Raw genomic sequence first — 20821 nt, 5'->3', positions numbered from 1 at the left:
ATTTTCTGTCATGGTCTATATTTATCCATCTGTAAAATACTTTAACAATCTGTATTTTAAAATAAGAGTCTATTAAATCTTTGACAATGGTAAGTTTATCAGTTCCTGTTCTGCATTTCTTTCTTCTTATTCTGCTTTCATAAATCCTTTAAATTTGACCAGAATTCAGAACAGAATGAAGTAGTCATAAAATTATAGTACTAAATACAATTATAAAATAAAACAAAATATAATGGTATCATTATAAATTAGGTAGGCCTATAAACAACTAGCAAGGCTATAAATTATAAGTTGAGTGTACAAGAGGCTCCTGCATGTTCATGGATATTATCCTTATCCCAGCTGACAATTTTTTTTATATTCGGTCATCTTTGGTCGTAAAGATAGGAGAAAACCATCATTTAAAACTTTCCTCACTTTTGATTATGTATACTCATAATAAGACCAAAGCTATGCTTTTTGTATTGCGGCTGTAAAAAATAAACTGAAGACCTGTTTTAATGGACTTTTTGCATGTTTATATGCCATACGCTAAAGGGAAACCTTTTTTTGTAACCCTGTGGAACTTGCTTTCACACTGAAGCAGTTACATCACTCTCAAACCATTAGTTTTTCCACTGCAAGGCCATTCCACAAAGAGAAGGGAATGTGTCCTTGCCAACTAAAAAGCTTGCGATTAGAAAGAAATGAAACTATTAAATAAAAAATTAGACCCTTGAGAAAAGAAAAAGGACAGCACACAACAAATTTCAAGCACATTTCAGTAAAATGTCACAGATTGCAAACAATCACCGTTGCCAACTAAGGTACAGTAGCAGCCAAACCCAAAATCCATCTAAGGACAGTTAAGTTCTCACCTCAGTGTCACAACAGGTTCATGTGCAAGAAAACATACAGTTTGTGTTGTTCATAGTTAGTAAAAAGATGCAGAAAGCCAAGGATGAGTGTGTGCGTTTGTCAGAAAAGGGATCATGCAGAAACTGGCACTACAAAAAGTTTGAGGGACTGTTTGGGGGGCCGAGAGGCCAGGAGCGGGGGGCAGCTTTACTTCTACAGCCAGAGAGGCTGTGCCAACAGGGCTCTTACCGAATGGAGAGGGGGAACGGTCCACCTGGAAAGGGCATAAATCAAGACCTACAAGAACCCAAACCAGATAAAACCAAATAATTATAAAACAGAAATGCAGAAAAAAAGTAATAAGAAAAAGGAAGAAGATGCTTAGACAATAATTAAAAAGAAACCAGGCAAACCAGGTAAAAATGCAAAATGCAAGTGTGAAAATGTGAAAGGAAAGAGGAGATGCAGTTCTTCAGTGTCCTTTCTGAGATTGTTAGAGCATCTGCAGAGTGAAGAGAGAGGGGAGACTATCCTATGGACTGATCTTCAGACTGCGTCTACCTGATTCAGAGCCTGGCTTGACCAGGTCATCGGACAGCATTCCCAGGAGATCATCATCTGAATGTAGAACCAGCTCGGCTAAGGGATCCTCCACATTGGCTAGAGATCAAGAAGACAAGCGTTTCTGAGCACGAGTATCCACACTAATCACCAATTAAATGTTACCAAGGGCCGGGCATTAAGACATATACTGTGTGATGGTGGAAATGTGTCAACTGGATGATCTTCTTAATAACAGGGGTGCAACTTCTGTCATTTGGACATGGTTTGGATTTTAAAAACACAATGTCCATAACAAAACTAATTTGTCATGAGAAGCTCTGACCAAAAACCCAGTAATATCTGAATTGCTTTTTGTTTTTTAATATCAAAGTATAAATAATTAATTTGTGCATGTACCATCATAATCGTGCTATCAAAAACATTAACTTCCCCTTCTCCTTGCAATATCTTTTATGACCAGCAACTGAGATTGCAGAATCAATTAAGTTAATAAAAACATCTATCAAGAAGTCATTTCACTTAGATCTACACCACAATAGGGGAGATGAAACAATTGTAACATCTGTTTTAATGTAGACCAAGTCAAATTCTAAGGCAGCACTGAATGTGTCATTGCTAAAGGAACAGCGACAAGATTCGTGAACAAATATCCATCCAAGATGACAAATTATTAGCTGAGAGAAAATAAAATAGCTATAAAAACAATTATTTCATTTAATACTGAATATCTATGATATAAAAGACTAAAAAAGAATATAAATAAATAATAATGACCCAGTACTTGTGTCTGCTGTGCAACTGAAAGCATCTTGATCCTCTTGTATGTTCCAGTGCACCCACCCCCTAATGTTAGCTGAAATATTCTTTATAATTTTATATGCATTAAATGCATAAAACTGTAAGCATAATAAGATTCCCAAATCAAAAGCTTGTTTCAAGACTAAAATGCCCTGAGAGGGTTAAATGCAAGAATCTGCAGAGCAGAAAGAGAAGCTTCACTCTATGAGAGATGAAAATCTCTAAGGACAAACAAGCGGCCCTGAAAGCCTTCAAATAGCTTTGTGATTGCTCTCCAAACGAATATGCACAGGCCTTCTAAACACTGCACTGTGACTGCCAGCTTCCTATCCTCCCAGAGAGCTCCAGCAGGGAATTCAGAAAAGTGCTGGCAAATTGGGTTTTAAAAACATGTTAGGTTGGCCATGAGCAGAGGTCTGCTGAGCTGGGTGTAAATGAGGGTTGACAGAACTGAGGATAAGGAGAAATGGTGAAGAATGAGGCGTCTGAACAAGCTCTTCAGCCTATAAGAGTATGCAAATCAGGGCTGAAGTGGACATAAAATGTGGGGCAAAAAAAGTACACTTATATGGTTTGTCTTCTTTAGTCCCTGTGGCGAACCATGAACCTAGACAGTCTCTAATGCAAACCAATGTAGGTTTCTGCAGTGCTGTGGGGTTGTGGGATGCATTCAGTGTGTGCAGATGGGAAAGCGGGAGGAACTGTTACAATGTGCATTATAGCTCTCTGCAGAATTCACTGCAATCTAGAGCAGAAAAATGTGACCTGACTGATCACAGCAGAAGAAACTAACTCTTCTTTAAACAAAGGCAATTCACAGTGGGTAGGTAGGAGATATATCTGGATAGCACTTTGTCTGTTTGGAAAATATGTGTGTAGACATCAATGTATTTACACATACACTCACCTAAAGGATTATTAGGAACACCATACTATTACTGTGTTTGACCCCCTTGCCTTCAGAACTGCCTTAATTCTATGTGGCATTGATTCAACAAGGTGCTGAAAGCATTCTTTAGAAATGTTGGCCCATATTGATAGGATAGCATCTTGCAGTTGATTTGTGGGATGCACATCCAGGGCACGAAGCTCCCATTCCACCACATCCCAAAGATGCTCTATTGGGTTGAGATCTGGTGACTGTGGGGGCCATTTTAGTACAGTGAACTCATTGTCATGTTCAAGGAACCAATTTGAAATGATTCGAACTTTGTGACATGGTGCATTATCCTGCTGGAAGTAGCCATCAGAGGATTGGGTACATGGTGGTCATAAAGGGATGGACATGGTCAGAAACAATGCTCAGGTAGGCCGTAGCATTTAAACGATGCCCAATTGGCACTAAGGGGCCTAAAGTGTGCCAAGAAAACATCCCCCACACCATTACACCACCACCAGCAGCCTGCACAGTGGAAACAAGGCATGATGGATCCATGTTCTCATTCGGTTTACACCAAATTCTGACTCTACCATCTGAATGTCTCAAAAGAAATCGAGACTCATCAGACCAGGCAACATTTTTCCAGTCTTCAACTGTCCAATTTTGGTGAGCTCGTGCAACTTGTAGCCTATTTTTCCTATTTGTAGTGGAGATGAGTGGTACCCGGTGGGGTCTTCTGCTGTTGTAGCCCATCCGCCTCATGGTTGTGCGTGTTGTGGCTTCACAAATGTTTTGCTGCATACCTCGGTTGTAACGAGTGGTTATTTCAGTCAAAGTTGCTCTTCTATCAGCTAGAATCAGTCGGCCCATTCTCCTCTGACCTCTAGCATCAACAAGGCATTTTCGCCCACAGGACTGCCGCATACTGGATATTTTTCCCTTTTCACACCATTCTTTGTAAACCCTAGAAATGGTTGTGCGTGAAAATCCCAGTAACTGAGCAGACTGTGAAATACTCAGACCGGCTCTTCTGGCACCAACAACCATGCCACGCTCAAAATTGCTTAAATCACCTTTCTTTCCCATTCTGACATTCAGTTTGGAGTTCAGGAGATTGTCTTGACCAGGACCACACTCCTAAATGCATTGAAGCAACTGCCATGTGATTGGTTGATTAGATACTTGCATTAATGAGAAATTGAACAGGTGTTCCTAATAATCCTTTAGGTGGGTGTATATTCTTCAACTCTATTCATCTACATATATTTCTAAATATGAAAGTGCAGCTGAACATACGCAGTGGCCCTGCTTTAGACGAGACAGGAGTGGAAGTGGTACTCAGGAGCGGGTCAGATAAAGGGTCCAGGAAGCTGCTGCTCTGTGATTTGCTGTCTGCATGACTGGCTTCTTCCTCCACAATCCCCGTTTCCAGAGCTGACTTGATCTGTTTGCTTTTATCCAGAAGTACTTTCCCAAAAAACGCCTCCTGTAACATATAAGTTAATAATGCACATGCAAACCATGTAAATACTAGATTTCCAAATTCTCAAGAAAATGTGAGTTGTGTTTGCTTGTACAAACATTTGACAATAAATGGGTGGTTTTCTAGGGCTATCTGAGTGGTTAATTCAAGTCTCTATTATATTTTGCAGTCTAGATATGACTCAGGTCCATTGTAAATTTATGTTGATTTTTTTCAGCCCATTTTGTAACCCACATTTTTTTTTTTTCTGAACATGTCCTGCTCTAAATGTCAAAAGGTTGCCACAGTGCTAAATGGTAAAGCAGGTTTGTAGCACTTGAGAATATATTAACAGTATCAAACTATCAATGTGATCACTCCCTGCTGTCTTAAAACATTAAAGGCCTAATGTGCTGCAGTTTAAATCATTGATTCAAGACATTCCTCTGGTGATGAGCTTTATGGCTAAATTCAGGTTTGACATACAGGAACGCCTAAAGTGACAGCTGTTGCAGTTAATGCATCACTGCATCTCCATGCTGAGCATGATGGATTTTTTTAAGAGCATGTGTCATCCTTGCACATGCTCACAAAACCCCTGATCATTACATTCCACTCTTCAGTTCAAAGACATTCAGCTGTGATGCGTAGAAAGGTCCTGACAAGTACACTTATTTTTATTGAAAGAACTAGCAATTAGAAGTCACTTTTATCTATTGTTTTTTTATCACTTTTTTATGTTACTTATGTAGAATACTTGTTTCATGTTTAATTCTCTGGAGTGGCTTGTGGTTAAAATAATGTTTCAGATTCAATATAAGTTAAGCTCTACTGACAACATCTGTGGAGTGTTCTCGATTTCCAAAAAAAAAAAATCATTTCGATTCAGTTTGTGAAAACAAGCTAAATTTAAGAATGAGGGGAAAGGCATTCCAGAGAGCATAAATTGCAAAAAATAAAAAAATAAAAAATAAAAAAATAAAAAAAACCCTACAACATTAAAACAATATTTAAATCTAAAACCCCACATATACTATACATATACATATACTATACTATACAACTACTATAAAACAATTACCTACAGTCTTAAGTACTATACTAATTATTATTAGTTTCAGTGGCATTTCCTCTGAGGAAGAAATCAGTGGAGAAACACTTTTACTGCATATTTGTGGGATTGACCTGTAGGTAGGAGGGGAAGGCCTCCTCGAGTTTGGTTTTCTTCTTTCTGTATCTCTTCTTGACTTTCTCCAGTGGCTCACTAAAGATGGGAGTCCCATTCACAGGAGTGTCTGGTTCATTCCAACCTGGAGAGAAGATAAACTTGATTAGTATTCACCAAAAAAATACATACATCCAAACATGAGATGTCCAGGCCATACCTTCTTCCTTTCCTGTGTAGTTCTCTATGAGTGAGCTTGTGGAGTCTTTCCGACCGAGAGAATGCTTGCCTTTTCCCTGCCCTGCTTTACTCCTCTGACGCACCATAAACCCACCGATACCTAAAGAGGGAAGATAGGGAACCTAAATATAATTTAACTTAAAATTGTGTCACTTAAAAAAATAAACAGCTGCTGAACCCCTAAAATTGGTGATGAATGGATTTAGGAATTAAAGGGTTAGTTCACCCAAAAATGAAAATTTCCATAAATTACTGACCCTCAAGTCATCCGAGGTGTATATGACTCTCTTCTTTCAGGTGAATCCAGTCGGATTTATATTAAAAATTGTCTTTGACCACCTCATGTGTCATCCGCCAGGAACTGCTTTCGTGTAAAACAGTGAACGCAAGCTAGATTAAATTGATAATTACGTATTACATATGGTTATTTTTCTTACAAAAATGCATCAATTCGCTACAGGAGGCCTTTGTTCACCCCCTGGAGCTGTGTGACACTTTTTAACATAACTCTGACTGGATTCATCTGAAAGACGAAAGTCATATACACCAAGGATGACTTGACGGTGGGTATGTTAATTGGCAAATTTTCATTTTTGGGAGAAATAACCCTAACGTGGGATCCTTACAGTGACGTCTTGATATTCATATCCATAATTCAAGATGACTTATTAGCTTTAGGCCAGGAGAGGGTGATTCATCTTGGCTACGCTTCTGGAGCAAGCATTTCAGGTAAGTCTATTTCTGGTTGAACCACACTGGCTCAGTTCACCACATGGACACAGAATGAGGTTGGTTTATTGTACTCTAAATAGTGTAAATACTTCAATGGGAGGATACAAGGCTAAGAGAAAAAAAACAATGAAATACACGACTAACCAAATAAAGAGCACTTAAAGGTCCCGTTCTTCGTGATCCCATGTTTTAAACTTAGTTAGTGTGTAATGTTGTTGTTAGAGTATAAATAATATCTATAAAATTCTAAAGCTCAAAGTTTAATGCCAAGCGAGATATTTTATTTAACAGAATTCGCCTACAAAAAACGACCCGTTTGGACTACATCCCTCTAGTTCCTGCATTAATGATCTCACAAACAGTTTTTTGACCTCCGCCCACATGAATACACAAACAGGGGGGCGTGGTCTTGTTGCGCTCCGGTGGAGCAGAGGAAGAGTTGCGTTTGTGTTTGTTGCCATGTTGTCGAAACGCTGTTATTTTCATCTCGGAGTCTGATCACCTTTGTTTGGCCTTCCCAGGGACGCTGTAATTGGAGATTAATGGTTACAATTTATGTTTAACTCGGTTCCCGAAAATTATAATCCAGATGTAAAACTATGTGCAGCACATTTTGCTGAGGACAGCGAGCTTCCTCAATCTCAATCAATTTAATGCCGGATTCACACAAAGATTATTCCTGAAAGATGGAGCAGTTCCCTCTTTGTCTGGAGAAGGCGTTGTTTATGGACCACAACCGGTAAGTGTATTTTATTATTTCACTAGTTCACGCTTACACATAATTAGTTGAGGTATGGTATGCGTATTTGGCGTGCTGTCCGGGGAAGGGCTCCGAGCTCGGGAATGGCCCGAACCTAGAGTACCCCCCCTTCCCCGTCTATTTATAAAGTGAACTCAAAGTGAGGAGATGGGGTGGAGGAGGGATGCTGATAAACCGTCAATGGATAGAGGGAAGTCAGCGATATTTATACTATGGGATTGATTACTTGATTATGGTCCACCTGTGTTGATTAGGCTAAGTATCTGATGCGCTCCTCCCGAATCTTATTAATAAAATTTCATTTCACTAGTTCACGCTTGCATATAATTAGCTGAGGTATGGTATGCGTATTTGGCGTGCTGTCCGGGGAAGGGCTCCGAGCTCGGGAATGGCCCGAACCTAGAGTACCCCCCAAAAAAGCAAATGTACAAGAGGACAGCCGCCAGTTTAAAGAATGTCCCCCCCAAAAAGCATAGAGTACTGGCGGGGGCTAATTTGGTTTCCTGAGAAGTCGTCTCGTTGGCGGGCTGGAAGGGCCTACGTACTCCAGAGGGAGCGACCTGGGCATTGGGAGAGTAGGCCCTACCGGCTGCAGCTAGTGAACTACGTAGTTGTTGGCGCCCGGTCGGTAGGGCTCGAGCCGATGCTCAACTGGAGCTTGTGGCGTTGGAACGGTGAGCCCTACCGGCCGATGAGGAGGAGCAGCGTGGTTGTGGTGCCCGACTGGGAGGACCCGAGTTGCCTCGACCGGAATAGGTCACGGTGTTGGCGTACGGGCCCTACTGGCTGATAGCCCCTGCTATTCAGTGGGCGAAGGGCCTAAAGCTGACCGAGAGGGCCCATGAAGCCTCCGACAGGAGATTGAGACTCAGAATGGCGGACGTCTGGGTCCTCTCGGTTTGGCAGATAAAAAGCTTTGGGCTGGCCGACAAGGAGGACTCTGGCGACATCCGAAGGGAGATCCTGACTCACGGCATCGGATGGATGAGACTCACTTGCGGCCGGCAAGCATAGGCCCGACCGGGAGAACTCTCGCCAGACGTCTGAAGGGAGCACACGCATCAGACGGGAGTGAGGAGGTATAGGAAAGGCTCCTGCGGGAGCAGACACTGCTGCGGCAGTGGGGAGATACGGGAAAGGCTCCTGCGGGAGCAGACACTGCTGCGGCAGTGAGGAGGTACAGGAAAGGCTCCTGCGGGAGCAGACACTACTGCGGCAGTGAGGTATAGGAAAGGCTCCTGCGGGAGCAGACACTACTGCGGCAGTGAGGAGGTATAGGAGAGGCTCCTGCGGGAGCAGACACTGTTGCGGCAGTGGGGAGATACGGGAAAGGCTCCTGCGGGAGCAGACACTGCTGCGGCAGTGATGAGGTATAGGAAAGGCTCCTGCGGGAGCAGACACTGCTGCGGCAGTGAGGAGGTACGTGCAAGGCTACTTGCTTCGGCTGCTGTAGATGTTGGCTGTAGGAAGAGTAAAAAAAAAAAGGGTTAGTAACATTTGATGGGGCAAGCTAAAAATGAATGGGTAGTCTACTGTGTCACCAGCTCAGCAATTGGTTGCCTGATTTGACAATTCCTCAAGCCTTGTCCACGTTATTAGGTTCCTGTTGGAAAAGCATCTTTCCTCTCGTTTGGCCTCCGGGCTCTTTAGACGGTCTCCCGAGCGGATACGTTTGGAACGCTGTTTTCACGTTGTAGTATGGACTGTGGAAACAGAGGCTTTTGGAAACGATGAAGCATGTTTAGTCTTGTAAGACGTTGTACCGAAAGACATGATTACAGCAGTAACATTAACCCCTTACCAGTCACCCCCCATTTTTGGCATGGAGACAGAAATTACGTACCCAAAATAAAGATGTTTCTGCTCATGATTCTTTCTGACTAGATCCATGATCAACATTTGTCCACGAGCTAACACTTCGACGTTTACCGATTAGGAATCGTTTTCCTGGCATAATTACTGAATAACTGTCACTGAAATGATGTTTTATCGAAATATTGGTCAATTGGCTTTCAATTGATGCAGGGTTTATCCAGATCAGGTAAGAGAGTGATGTTAAACGTGCTGTTAAAATGAACGATAATAAACTGGGGCCGTTGGCGATGCTTGCAAGCAAATGGGTAAATGGCAGTTATGTGCTATTCGCTTCCAAGTGGTTTCTAAAGATGTTTACTTGCCAGTTTTTTCGTATTACGGTCCTTAAAGTCCCCGTGAAACGGAAGTTGCAAACGACTTTTCTCCAGTGTTGTGACGTATTTCCGAGAGAAACGGAATTATAAATGAGGAAAGTAGTGGGCGTGGCTTATTTTCCAACTAGCACCTGATTGGATCTAGATAAGTAGGTGTTTAATTAAAAAAATGGAGGCAGATCTAAATGCAAGTTTACAATCGGTTGTTGAGGATTACTCGCCTGAATCACCGCAATTTAGTTTTCAGCAGGAAAAGGAGGAAGATGAGAACAGGAACACACGGAGGATCATTTACAAAAATGCACCTCCTTGCCATCTCTCCTTTCAAGCGCTGTCAATGCTCGCCACCAACAGGCAGCCTGTCTACTGTCAGTGTCTGTTTGATGGCCATGGTTATGGATTAAGCAGACACCAAATTCCTCAAGCCTACGTCATCGGTGAAGGTCCTCCAACGCAGAGGGGAGGGGCATTTTCAGATTTAGATTTTTTTTTTTTTTTTTTTTTGAGTGGATTGGCTCGCATGGATGAATTGTTCAGCACAAAACGATCAATTTAGGCAAACAAAGTAAATATAGTCAATTTTGATTTCATGTGGACCTTAAAAGGGCGACCGTTATTTTACTCACACTTGCTATCCTGCGTTGAAACACTATGGCGGATGCGTTTTAGATTAATTTTAAGTGATCACACCGGTGAATGGTGAAATAGGTCCCTAAATTATTTGGTCCTACCAGAAAACTTGCATAGAAATTACAATTTAAAGGCCATCTTTCAATATAATTTTATAACTTAATTTATACAGAATATTGTATGAAAATTTAAATTTAAAAAGACGTACATAAGAATACATATGTTTTACAACACCCACGGGCAGAAATTAAGGAAAAAAAGTGCCTATTCTAAGCTACGCGCCAAAAAACCGCCTTTTCCCAGAGAACGCGTCATATGACGTAACGACAGGCAAACATAGGCGCTGCAGCCCTGGTTCTCAGTGTGGGTTTACGTAGTCTGAGAGGTGGAAACAGAAAATAGAGATTGTCGTTATCGTTATTATAGTTATAGTAGGTTTGAGTTGTCACAATGGTGAATTCTTGTGTTTGTTTTGGATGCAACAACTCCAACTTGTCTGGCCATCGGGTCCACCGATTTCCAAACAAGAAACACAAAGATTTCCGTGCTTGGATACGTTTCGTCCAGGCAAAGAGAAGCAATTTCGCTGCCTCCTCGTTGACTAGACACACGGTGGTATGTGAAAAACACTTCACACCGGACAGCTACAACCAAGGAGATCTTATGGAATTTCGCATGGGATTTCGACGAAAAGAGTGGGTTAGGCTGGCAAATGGAGCTGTGCCATCGGTGCATGCAAGTCCACCTGCAAAATCTGGTGGGAGTGAAGAGTCTAACGTTAATGTTAGCACTAGCAGAGAATCTGCGCGTCGAAAACGGGAGCTTTGCACAGTAAGTCTTATAATACCATATACAAATTGTTGCATCGAAATGTAGCTCTGCATGTAATCTCTGCAAATGTATTTTTCTTGACGTTATAATGGATTAGTCTTGGCATGGCACGAAAGCCCGCCTAGCTGCCGTCAGCTTACTCTTGTTACACCCCGTGAGGCTGCACATGAGCCTCCTGCCACTTATTTTATTGAGCTATTAAGACAGGGTTCCAGAAAATTTAATTTTTTTTAATTACAATTTTATGTGGTCGCATTCGCATATTACTACTCGGTTAAATTCACGCATGAATTTTCCTGCATTTAACTTGTTTTAGCGCCCGCCAAATTGATATTTTTGTCCTGCCAAAGTCTTATTTGATCGGTGAGTAATGTAGATGAAACGCTGCCCTTGTGACAGGGCGCATGTTTGACTGAAAGAAAGAGCGCGCACTTTTCACCGTCTCCAAAACGCATCCAAGTAATTCTTTACAATATAAGTTTTCTTAGTTAAATCGGATTTGCCTTGGTTTTCTTTGACTAATCGAAGCTGGTATCAACAAGGCACATGCAAGGGAATGCAGCTCGGGACTAACGTACTTTAAAAAGATTTTGAAAAGATTAACATTAACTTTTAAATAATGCATGAATGGGGGATTTTCATGAAAGGACTAAATTTTTTTAGAGTTCAAAGTTGTGATCTCGGTCTGTTTTCAGATTATGGGAGAGAGTGTTGCCAGCAAAGACGGGGCGGGTGCAACTGCCACTTCAGATCCTGATGGAGATGGAGACATCTCTACAATGGACCCTGAGCCAGAACTGGTCCATCGTGGATCACAGTGCAACATAAGATGTTTACATCGTTCATTAGGTAGTTAGCTTATATATCTAGCATTCAACATACATGCCATAAACAATCACAAATAAGGATTACGTCAAAAAATTTCATGATCTCCATGGTTACTATTTTGTCATTTCCACTTTTCAGACAGTAAACATTAAAAATTAAGAACTTCATAATGTTAGAAAAATACATTTTTACTGGGTTGCATTAGATAGTGCATGTGTTGTTACCAATGAATGTACAATTGGTGAACAATTATTAAGATGAATCTCTTTCATCTAAGGTGTTCAGGTAAAGCCTCAGATGGTGGATGTGGGGACTCAAACCGAAAGGTTTGAGCATCGCAGATCAACTCCACTGGCCAGTCCTGAACAAAGTGATGATGAATGGTCATTTTATGATATTGTCAACCATTCTGGTGATATGTCATGGAGTCCAGGGGAGGAGATGTTGAGAGAGTCCTCTGAGGAGGAACCAGAAGAGCTGGAATCTCTCAGTGACCCAAAGTAAAAACCTTTTTATTAATGGAAACTGTTTCTGATGTCATAGTCAGAATTAATGAGTGTTTTCCTTTTCTTGTTTTCAGTGCTGTTGACAAGTTCATTGTTTGCCAGAGGCAGTTGCTGTTCTTGTTCACAGTTTGCCCTGCATGCTGTGGGGAAACCCAGGGACGCATAATGCACCCGGAAGGAACTTTCATAAAAGTCAAGTAGGTAATGTCTTAATTGTCAACTGTCTATGAGGAGCTGAATTATAGTCTGTGAATGTACAGTATGTATATTCATTATTTGTGTCTTAACTATACAGGTTTTTTACTGGCTCATCTTAAAGCTGCTTGAGTATTGAATCTTCTATCATCTTTCAGGCCTGCGGAACTTGTGGCTATGAGCGTTACTGGCAAAACCAAGAGAAGGTGCATCGAAACATGCCTGCCTGCAACCTTTTACTCAGCGGTGCCATCCACTTCTCAGGTTGCATGGCTACTCAGACAATCAGGATGCTGAAGCTGTTTTTACTGCAGTGCATAAGTCCCGGCACTTTTTTCCGCCATCAGCGCTATTACACTATCCCTACTATCGTGCAGGCCTGGAGGAATGAGCAGAGTGGGATCATCAGGGAGTTGAAGGAGACTGGGGGTGGATTGATCCTGTCTGGTGACTGCAGGTAGAATGGTCCAGCTCACGTCACTGATGTAGAACAGGTCAATGTGTTTTTGCATTAACCTATAAATGTAACTGTTTTTGACGTTCTTAGATCAGATTCTCCTGGACACTGTGCCAAGTATGGTAGCTACTCCTTGATTGAGGATTGAATTAACAAAGTTTTGGATGTTCAGCTTGTCCAAGTAAGTTGATGTCACACAGAAATCTTGTGTCTGATTTAGTTACTGATATTACAGTTACTGTTCAGTAATAATCAGTTGGTTTTACAGAGCTCAGAAGTCCCAAGCAGCTCTTGGTGTGAGCTAGAGGGTCTAAAGCGGAGTATGCAGTTCCTGATGGACCAAGACATGCAAGTGTCTGCTCTGATAACAGACAGAAATCGGCAGGTAATGATGCTAGGAGAGATCTAAAGCTGAACAGCATTGACAGGCACAGTATCACTCAAAATCAATTCTATAAAATCAATTTGTGTTTTAGGTGGCCAAGTGGGTACGTGAGAAAATGTGTTCAGAAGGAACAAAGCATTTCTTTGACGTCTGGCATATTGGGAAAAGTATGTATTGTGATGCTGGTAGTTCTATATAACAGACTTGTTTTTGTAGTTAAATTCACTTTCCTAATAATTAATTTGCTCTGCTCTGTTTGTCTGCTCTGGAACAGGTGTACAGAAAGCACTGGATGCTGCTGCAAAAGAGAGGGACTGTGAGGATCTGAAGCTGTGGAGGCCTGCCATTATCAACCATCTCTATTGGACCGCAGCTTTCATCTCTACAGGAGATCCAGATGAGATGCAGGCAAAATGGCAGAGTATGATAAATCATGTACAGGACATACATGAACACAGCACTCCAGCATTTACCAGCTGCGCACATCCACCGTTGGAAGGAGAGGCAAGAAACAAGGAGTGGCTGGAACCAGGTACAACATAATAGCCTATGTTAAAAGATGTGAAATGTTTTGAGGCTAAACTTTTTTCAGTGCTTGTAAATTTTAGTTTGGTTTTATCAATACGTAACCCCATGTGTACTAATAATTACTTGTGTTATGAAATCCGGGAGATTATATGACAGAATACGTTTTATTCAGGATCACCAGCAGCCACTAAACTGGAGAGCTGCCAGGAAAGCACTGGTAAAGGATATTCGACAATTGTCACCTCAGCATCAGGCATTCTCCCTGGAGGCCTACCATTCCCTTATTCTGCACTTTGCTCCCAAACACACTGGCTTTTCTTTTCTTGGGATGTACAGCAGGTAGTGTTATCACTTAAAAGTATCGATACTAATAAAATTAGTTTTTTTTTTTTTTTTTTTTCAATTTCAGGAAATTATGACAGAATGAATATGGCTAAAAACTAATGCAGTCTTGTATAGCAGACCAAAATGTTATAGATTGATAACAGCATTACATATTGTTTGCAAAAAAATAATTGCAAAGATGAGTCATTGTCTTATACCCATTTGAACTGAAAACATTAATGTCATATTTCTGTTGCATTTCACTGCATTGGGTTAGCTTTGGAGACCTAATGTTTTATCTACTTATCTCGTACAGACTTCTCTTGGCAGCCCTACATTTCAATAGTAATGGCAACAGAGATGTAGCGCGTACTAGTGAGGGTGAGGTACGCTACGCTGTTCGCTACCCACGGTTTCGGAAAGGTGGCTGGGTAGTCCACCCCATCAAGGAGAAACCATCTTACGGTTAGTAGTTTCACTTAGTTTTTCAATATCTTTTTTGTGTGAATCTATCTTTATGCGAGTCATCCATGTTACTAAATGTTTTCTAAACATTTCTCTCCTCAAGGATACGCAACAAATCTTATGGTCTCTCTGGTAGAGGAATACTGCAAGTCACCACAGGCCCTACAAGAAAGCAGTGCCGTCTTGTCCTCTGCTGCACCGACCCCCCTCACCTCTTCCGTCCAGAAGGTTGCCAAGGATGAGGCAGTCAGCCTCCATCTCGCACGACACTCACGTTTTAACATGTAATAAAAGATCAATTGTACCAGTACAGTTTGTTTCACTATGTATTTATTAATCGTCTTCCAAGCGGGGCCACTGGAAACCTTTGTATGTTTGTCCCTCCTCTGCAAACTGCCTCCTTATTGCTGACACAACACATGAAGGTATGGCTTTCCTAATGTTCCTGCCTATTATTCCGTACGCCCAGCGGACAACCTGCCTGTATGCTGTGTATCGGAACTGCCTGTGGTGTAGATTGGGACATAATTACATTTTGATCATACCATGTTTTCATAGTAAACAATTCCAATGGTAAATATTGCATGTCCTGTTGGCTGATATTCTACTGTACTACACAACACCAAAGTTGTTTTTATAGGAAGTATATGGAAACCACTGAGTTTAAAAACCTGCTTAACAGGATTTACTATTTTGGTGTAGAAAAGCTGTTTCTTTGAATTGCAGTGTGAAATAATTTTTGCTCAAAACCTACTCTGGTCTGCTGGCTTGAAGAGGGCCATGCTCCTGTCTGAAGTTCATGTATGCTATCTGCAGCACAAAAGGATTCAGACAGGATGCTTCAAACCCTGGATGGAGTGTGAGGCAGGTAATGTCTTCTGGGGGATCTAGGTTTTGGACAAGGGACCAATAGGCGTCGACCTCCCTACAGCACACACTCTCCACTGCTGATGGCATAGCCTCACATCTACCACACAAGCACCTGTTAAACAAATGTGCTAAGATAAACTCACTCTCCTTCCCTCCTTGTAGCTCTAATGGTTGGTGTAAGACCTTGTAAGAAACGACATGTAGACTACTTACTTCCTAAAACTTGGGTAAATATGCACTGTAAAAAGACACACCCCCTGTACAGTATAGGCTGTCAATTAGATGCATTTATCTGCATGCCTTACAACCAGTATCCCTTCACATGACAATAAAAGATCCTTGTTACAATGACTGTATTTACATGAACAGCATAGTCCCGTCCTAGCCGGAAGACTAACCGCTTTCATACACGTACTCCACAGTACATGTGAGCTCATTTACATAATGTCCGTCGGAAATACTAAGGTGAGTAGTATAACAGCCGACTAAGTTCGGAATTCCAGCTGTCCGGTTATGTTGTTTAGATATACGGCCCAAACGCTTGACATCTGCAGAAGCAGAACATGCGGACACCTAGGTCTAAAAGCAGTTACTGATTAAAAATCAGTTAGCAATTTCTACAAAATTTCACATTAAACTGTGTTGAATAGAAATGCACAGAATTTCTATCCCTATCCAGACTAGCTGACCGTCACATATGTAAGCTATAGCCTACATCCTACAACATTCATTTAAAATCTGGGATCTAAATTAATTATTTTAAGACACATGTTGCTGGCATAAATGGTGACAATCTACATGGATGCTTGAAAAACAACAAAGTCGACAGCAATATTGATAAATATGATTTATTAAAAATACTGCAATGTGTTAAACATGGAGACGTTAGCCACAATTGGCTTTAGCCTGTGGTCACTCACCAAGACACCTGCCCAATTCTCAACCGATTCTCCTCACACCACAACTCTATCTCTCTCTTCTGTCCATTTACCCTTCCCCTTAACTCTGCCTGACCCCTCTCTCGCCTAGGCGGCTCGTAATTATACGGCAATGGCCCATCGTAAGAGTTGACATTTATCCCTACTGCAACCTCTTCACTGTCTGACTCCATTACGAAGAGACGATGTTTACCGGCCGTTGCGTCACTTCCGATCAGAGCGTTTTCACAACGGAAGTAATTTTACTCACAATTTCTTTTAAAAAACTGTTTTAAATGCACATTTATGATTAATTTCTTCACGCAAGTCGAATTCCTACACTATTTATCTACACGTTCATTCACAGGGATCTTCAACTTGAAAGATAGGCTTTAAAATTAAATTAAGCATTTAGCAGAGACTCTTTTATCCAGAGACTTACGAGCATTTTTTATTTTTTTTTCCTTCCTTCATGGAACTTAAGTCTGTATCATTTCCGTGAGGTTTAAACGTGCGCGGTAAGGCGAATGTAATGCCTTTGCTTCGTGGTTAAAAGTGGCATCATCATCCGACGGAACGTTTGTATCTGTAGTCCAAATCTACAAATCTATGCGCAATCCACACTCCAGATCGGCAGGTGGCGGTAATGCACCTTTACGCTGGTTTGCCAAAACCGCCATAAAACACTAGCAGAAGAAGACGGAACTGCGTCATGACGTTGTTTAACAAACTTTAGCCGCGAACCTGCTTTTAGATGCAACACTTGGATGCCAACTGCCGTAAAATTCCAATGAAGAAAAAGAAGAACCTGTTTTTAGCGTCTTCACCTGAAAATGTATTGGTTAACGTCGCGCGGTCTGCGCCGCTAGAGGAAGCGGCCTCAAACTGCCACTCGGCCGGAACGCCGGGGTGAAAGGCTGAGCCGCGGTGAGAACTGGGGTTCGACCCGGGCTGGTTGGGTTTTTTCTGCTGCAATCCAGCGCTCGGGGAGAGCTCGGTCTCGGGCGGCACGATCGTTGTGTCGAGCAAGGCGAGCTCGGAGCTTGCACGGTCTATTGGCCACGACGTGTGGCTTGGCGATGAGAGCAGCTGTCACGATGACGCTAATGCTGCTCAACGACCGTGTTTGGCTGGGTAGAAATGATCTCGGGTCCGGCAAAAGCAGCAGGTCTTATAAATCTCCTGTGCAGCTCTCTTCGTTAGTACGAAAATTGGGTCTGTGGTAAGGTGACAGACGAAGCGAACCGGCATGCTGATAAACCGTCAATGGATAGAGGGAAGTCAGCGATATTTATACTATGGGATTGATTACTTGATTATGGTCCACCTGTGTTGATTAGGCTAAGTATCTGACGCGCTCCTCCCGAATCTTATTAATAAAATTTAATTTAAGTTGGTGCGTTTAACAGTTTCTGTAACTTATTACACAAAGGGCAATGCTGTTTAGCTTTGTTAACTAGATGTTAGGGCTGTGCAAAAAAATCGAATGCGATTTTCATGCGCATCTCGTCAGTAAAAACGCTCCTGTGATTATAAGTACATCTCCAGCACATGCTCCTGCCCACTTGCTTCTCAAAACTAGTCCAAAACTAGCCCAATCGCGTTTCTAGGAGGGCAGCGCGTGCTCAGCTGCTGTCGAATCACAACACAGGAACTGCTGGCACAATCAAAACTCGTTATGTATTTCTGAAGGAGGGACTTCATAGAACAAGGAAGTCATCAGCCCGTTTTTATGACAGTGAAAACAGCGGTATACAGATAGGTGAACTGTGTGAAAAATAATGTGTTTTTTACATGCAAAACATGAACACATGTTATATTGCACACTGTAAACACAATCAAACTTCAAAAAAGCGCGAAAAACGGAACCTTTAAACCAAAATTTTTGTAATTTGCATGGATTCATTCCTATTCAAAACTTACTTTAAAAAACAAAATGAATGCACATAAGTCCATACTGTATGTATTTATATATACAAAAAAAGGAAAAGAAATGGAAGGAAGAGATTACTTCTTTAGTTAGAACAACGCTCTGAGAGAATGTTCTTTCTGGAGTACTCCCCAACAAGGAGCTTTAAAGAGCAAAGAGCACTGTGGGATGCTATTTAAGGTCTAGAATTTGCAGCCGCACTATTTCACAGTCCAGTGGAGCTGTCCTTTCAGATAAGTGCACCTTTCTCCCTCTCGCTCTCTCACCAGGTCTGTACGGCTTCCTCTTCCTCTTTTTGTTGCTGCCGTTGGCCCCTTTCAGGTGGTCATCACAGTGCTCACGCTCGGGGCTAGAGTCAGATTTCCCATCACAGTCCATCGGGTTGCCCTCTGCAATGCAGCCAAACAACACAGAGCACTCAAGATGACAGAATATTCTCAAAAACACACAAAGATACATCAACAAAAAACAGCGTGCACGACTCATTAGAAAATGTGATTCAGTGGTGTACTTTAACTGCAGAATTCACACACACAATAAAAACGGAACACACACATTTGCGTTCAATGCCATCTGACTTGTATAAAGATGACAAAAACAAAGAAAGGTGTAAAGGCAGGTGAAATAAAATAAAAGCAGAGGATTGTTTTGAAAAATTATAGGCACATTCCACAAAAACAACAACAAAAAAACTTAGTTTTAACAAAGGATGAAAAGAGAAATTTAATCTAAACACAATGTTTGTACTGTTTTTCTATTTCTTTTTTATAAAGTTCAGAATTTTTAAAGCCCTGTAATTAATGGGGTGTAGATCATATGAATTATACATTTAAGTCTTAGAATTCAACTTTTAACGTTAACCCAGGAGCTGGAGTTATTCAAGACCTTTAGTTTAAAGTTGTAAATTGCCATTTTATACATGATATCTGGCAGTAAAGAGGTTAAATTGTTGGCCCCATTCCTCCTCATTAACCCCCGCCTGCTCTCTCAGACTGGCACTACGATGGAAGGGTAGGCCATTAATTCAGTTCGGGCCGCCTAGCCTCTGATCACTGAAATGCCAAGGCAGGTATAATTTGCTGAATGCTGTTTTCAAAGGCTGTCTTTTCTCTCCAAGTCAAATTCATTACAAGGCTCACCTTCTTGTTTTACAGAGCAGGGTGGCCAATATGCACAAAATTCAATTTAAATGTTATGCGTGCAATGTTTTCACATTAAAAAACCTCCTCTTATCCCATTTTAATATGTAGAGACAAGAATTTGAGTTTCTTTGAGACTTGACCAGTGGTGTGGAAACGTCACCTTTAAGCACAAACACATTCTTTACCTCTACTGTCGTCCAAGTCTCCATCCCTGAAGAGCTCAGGCAGGGGGTCAGGTGGCGTTTGCAGCACGGCCACACTATTCTGATTGATGATTTTCAGCTTAAGTTTGGGTTTGGGTCGTCTGCCGCGTGTCGTCTGGACACATAAATTTTGGAGCTGAAACAAGCCCAACTCGGTCAGACACACGCCATCCTGAGTGTAGGTCCGCTGGAATTCTGGCACAGAACAAGAACAGAACACAGCGATGATGACCGTAAGAGTCCATCGAAACAAGCAAAATACATAGCAAACTGTTAGAGCAAAGTGAAAAGAAGAAGAAGAAAAAAACCCAAATTTATAAATACCATTTTCCTTGACTTTTCTAAGAATCTGTGCCACTGCAGGAGGCTCGTTGATGTCAATGAGCTTTTTCACTGTGCCACCTGTAACAACACATAAGCAAGATGAAAGTTTGACTTATTTCAAGTTAACACTGCATATTCACAGTCATTTGTTAGTTATTTATTGATAAGAGGACAGTCTGGAGCCATTAAAGGCAGATTACATTAATTGTGGTTTCATTCAAATGAACAGGATGCAGCTTGTTTTAAAATTCAGCCCATCTGCTTTTTTTAATGAACCACAATGTTGCTGGAACAAAGTTTCATTGACCGAAACACTCTAGTGTCCATCTGGTACTGAAAAATTGGGCATCAACATGCACATCATACAGAAGTCAACAAAAGATAATTCATCAAGCGTATTCACCTGAGCTCACGATTAGGGAATTTTTGTGCTGCCAGGCAATTTTTTTTTTGCATATGCAAATCAAATCTGTTTAGTTCTTTATAGTTTGAACAAACGGAACGTATGGAATGATATTGCGGACTTTATTCAAAAGGAATTGCAAATTGTATTTGGAATTGCAAATTGTATTTGCAATTGCGTTTTCAATTTGTGGACGCATAAAATGTGACATAATCCAAACGCAAATGCAAATCGCGCATTACCGTTTTCATTTTCG

General features: G+C 41.4%; 1 protein-coding gene and 1 long non-coding RNA gene across 2 annotated transcripts in view; one reads left to right on the top strand and one right to left on the bottom strand.

Annotated features, from left to right (window-relative positions):
• Positions 1-20821, bottom strand: part of LOC132124499 (histone-lysine N-methyltransferase 2C-like) — a 170387-nt gene that overhangs the window by 32813 nt on the left and 116753 nt on the right. The window contains exons 22-29 of the mRNA XM_059535560.1: positions 20163-20240; positions 19821-20033; positions 18760-18882; positions 5927-6046; positions 5727-5851; positions 4376-4565; positions 1399-1497; positions 1087-1134 (exon numbers count right to left, since the gene is read on the bottom strand). Coding sequence (XP_059391543.1) covers positions 1087-1134; positions 1399-1497; positions 4376-4565; positions 5727-5851; positions 5927-6046; positions 18760-18882; positions 19821-20033; positions 20163-20240 — 996 coding nt within the window. The remainder of the gene's footprint in view (positions 1-1086; positions 1135-1398; positions 1498-4375; positions 4566-5726; positions 5852-5926; positions 6047-18759; positions 18883-19820; positions 20034-20162; positions 20241-20821) is intronic.
• Positions 13221-13817, top strand: LOC132124501 (uncharacterized). The gene is made up of 4 exons (XR_009426769.1): positions 13221-13255; positions 13343-13459; positions 13551-13626; positions 13734-13817. It is a non-coding gene; the product is annotated as an uncharacterized LOC132124501 (long non-coding RNA).

The sequence above is a fragment of the Carassius carassius genome, chromosome 42, assembly GCF_963082965.1.
Source record: "Carassius carassius chromosome 42, fCarCar2.1, whole genome shotgun sequence".
Lineage (NCBI taxonomy): Eukaryota > Metazoa > Chordata > Actinopteri > Cypriniformes > Cyprinidae > Carassius > Carassius carassius.
Note: the sequence above shows the minus strand (reverse complement) of the source record. Positions and strands in the feature narration are given on the sequence as shown.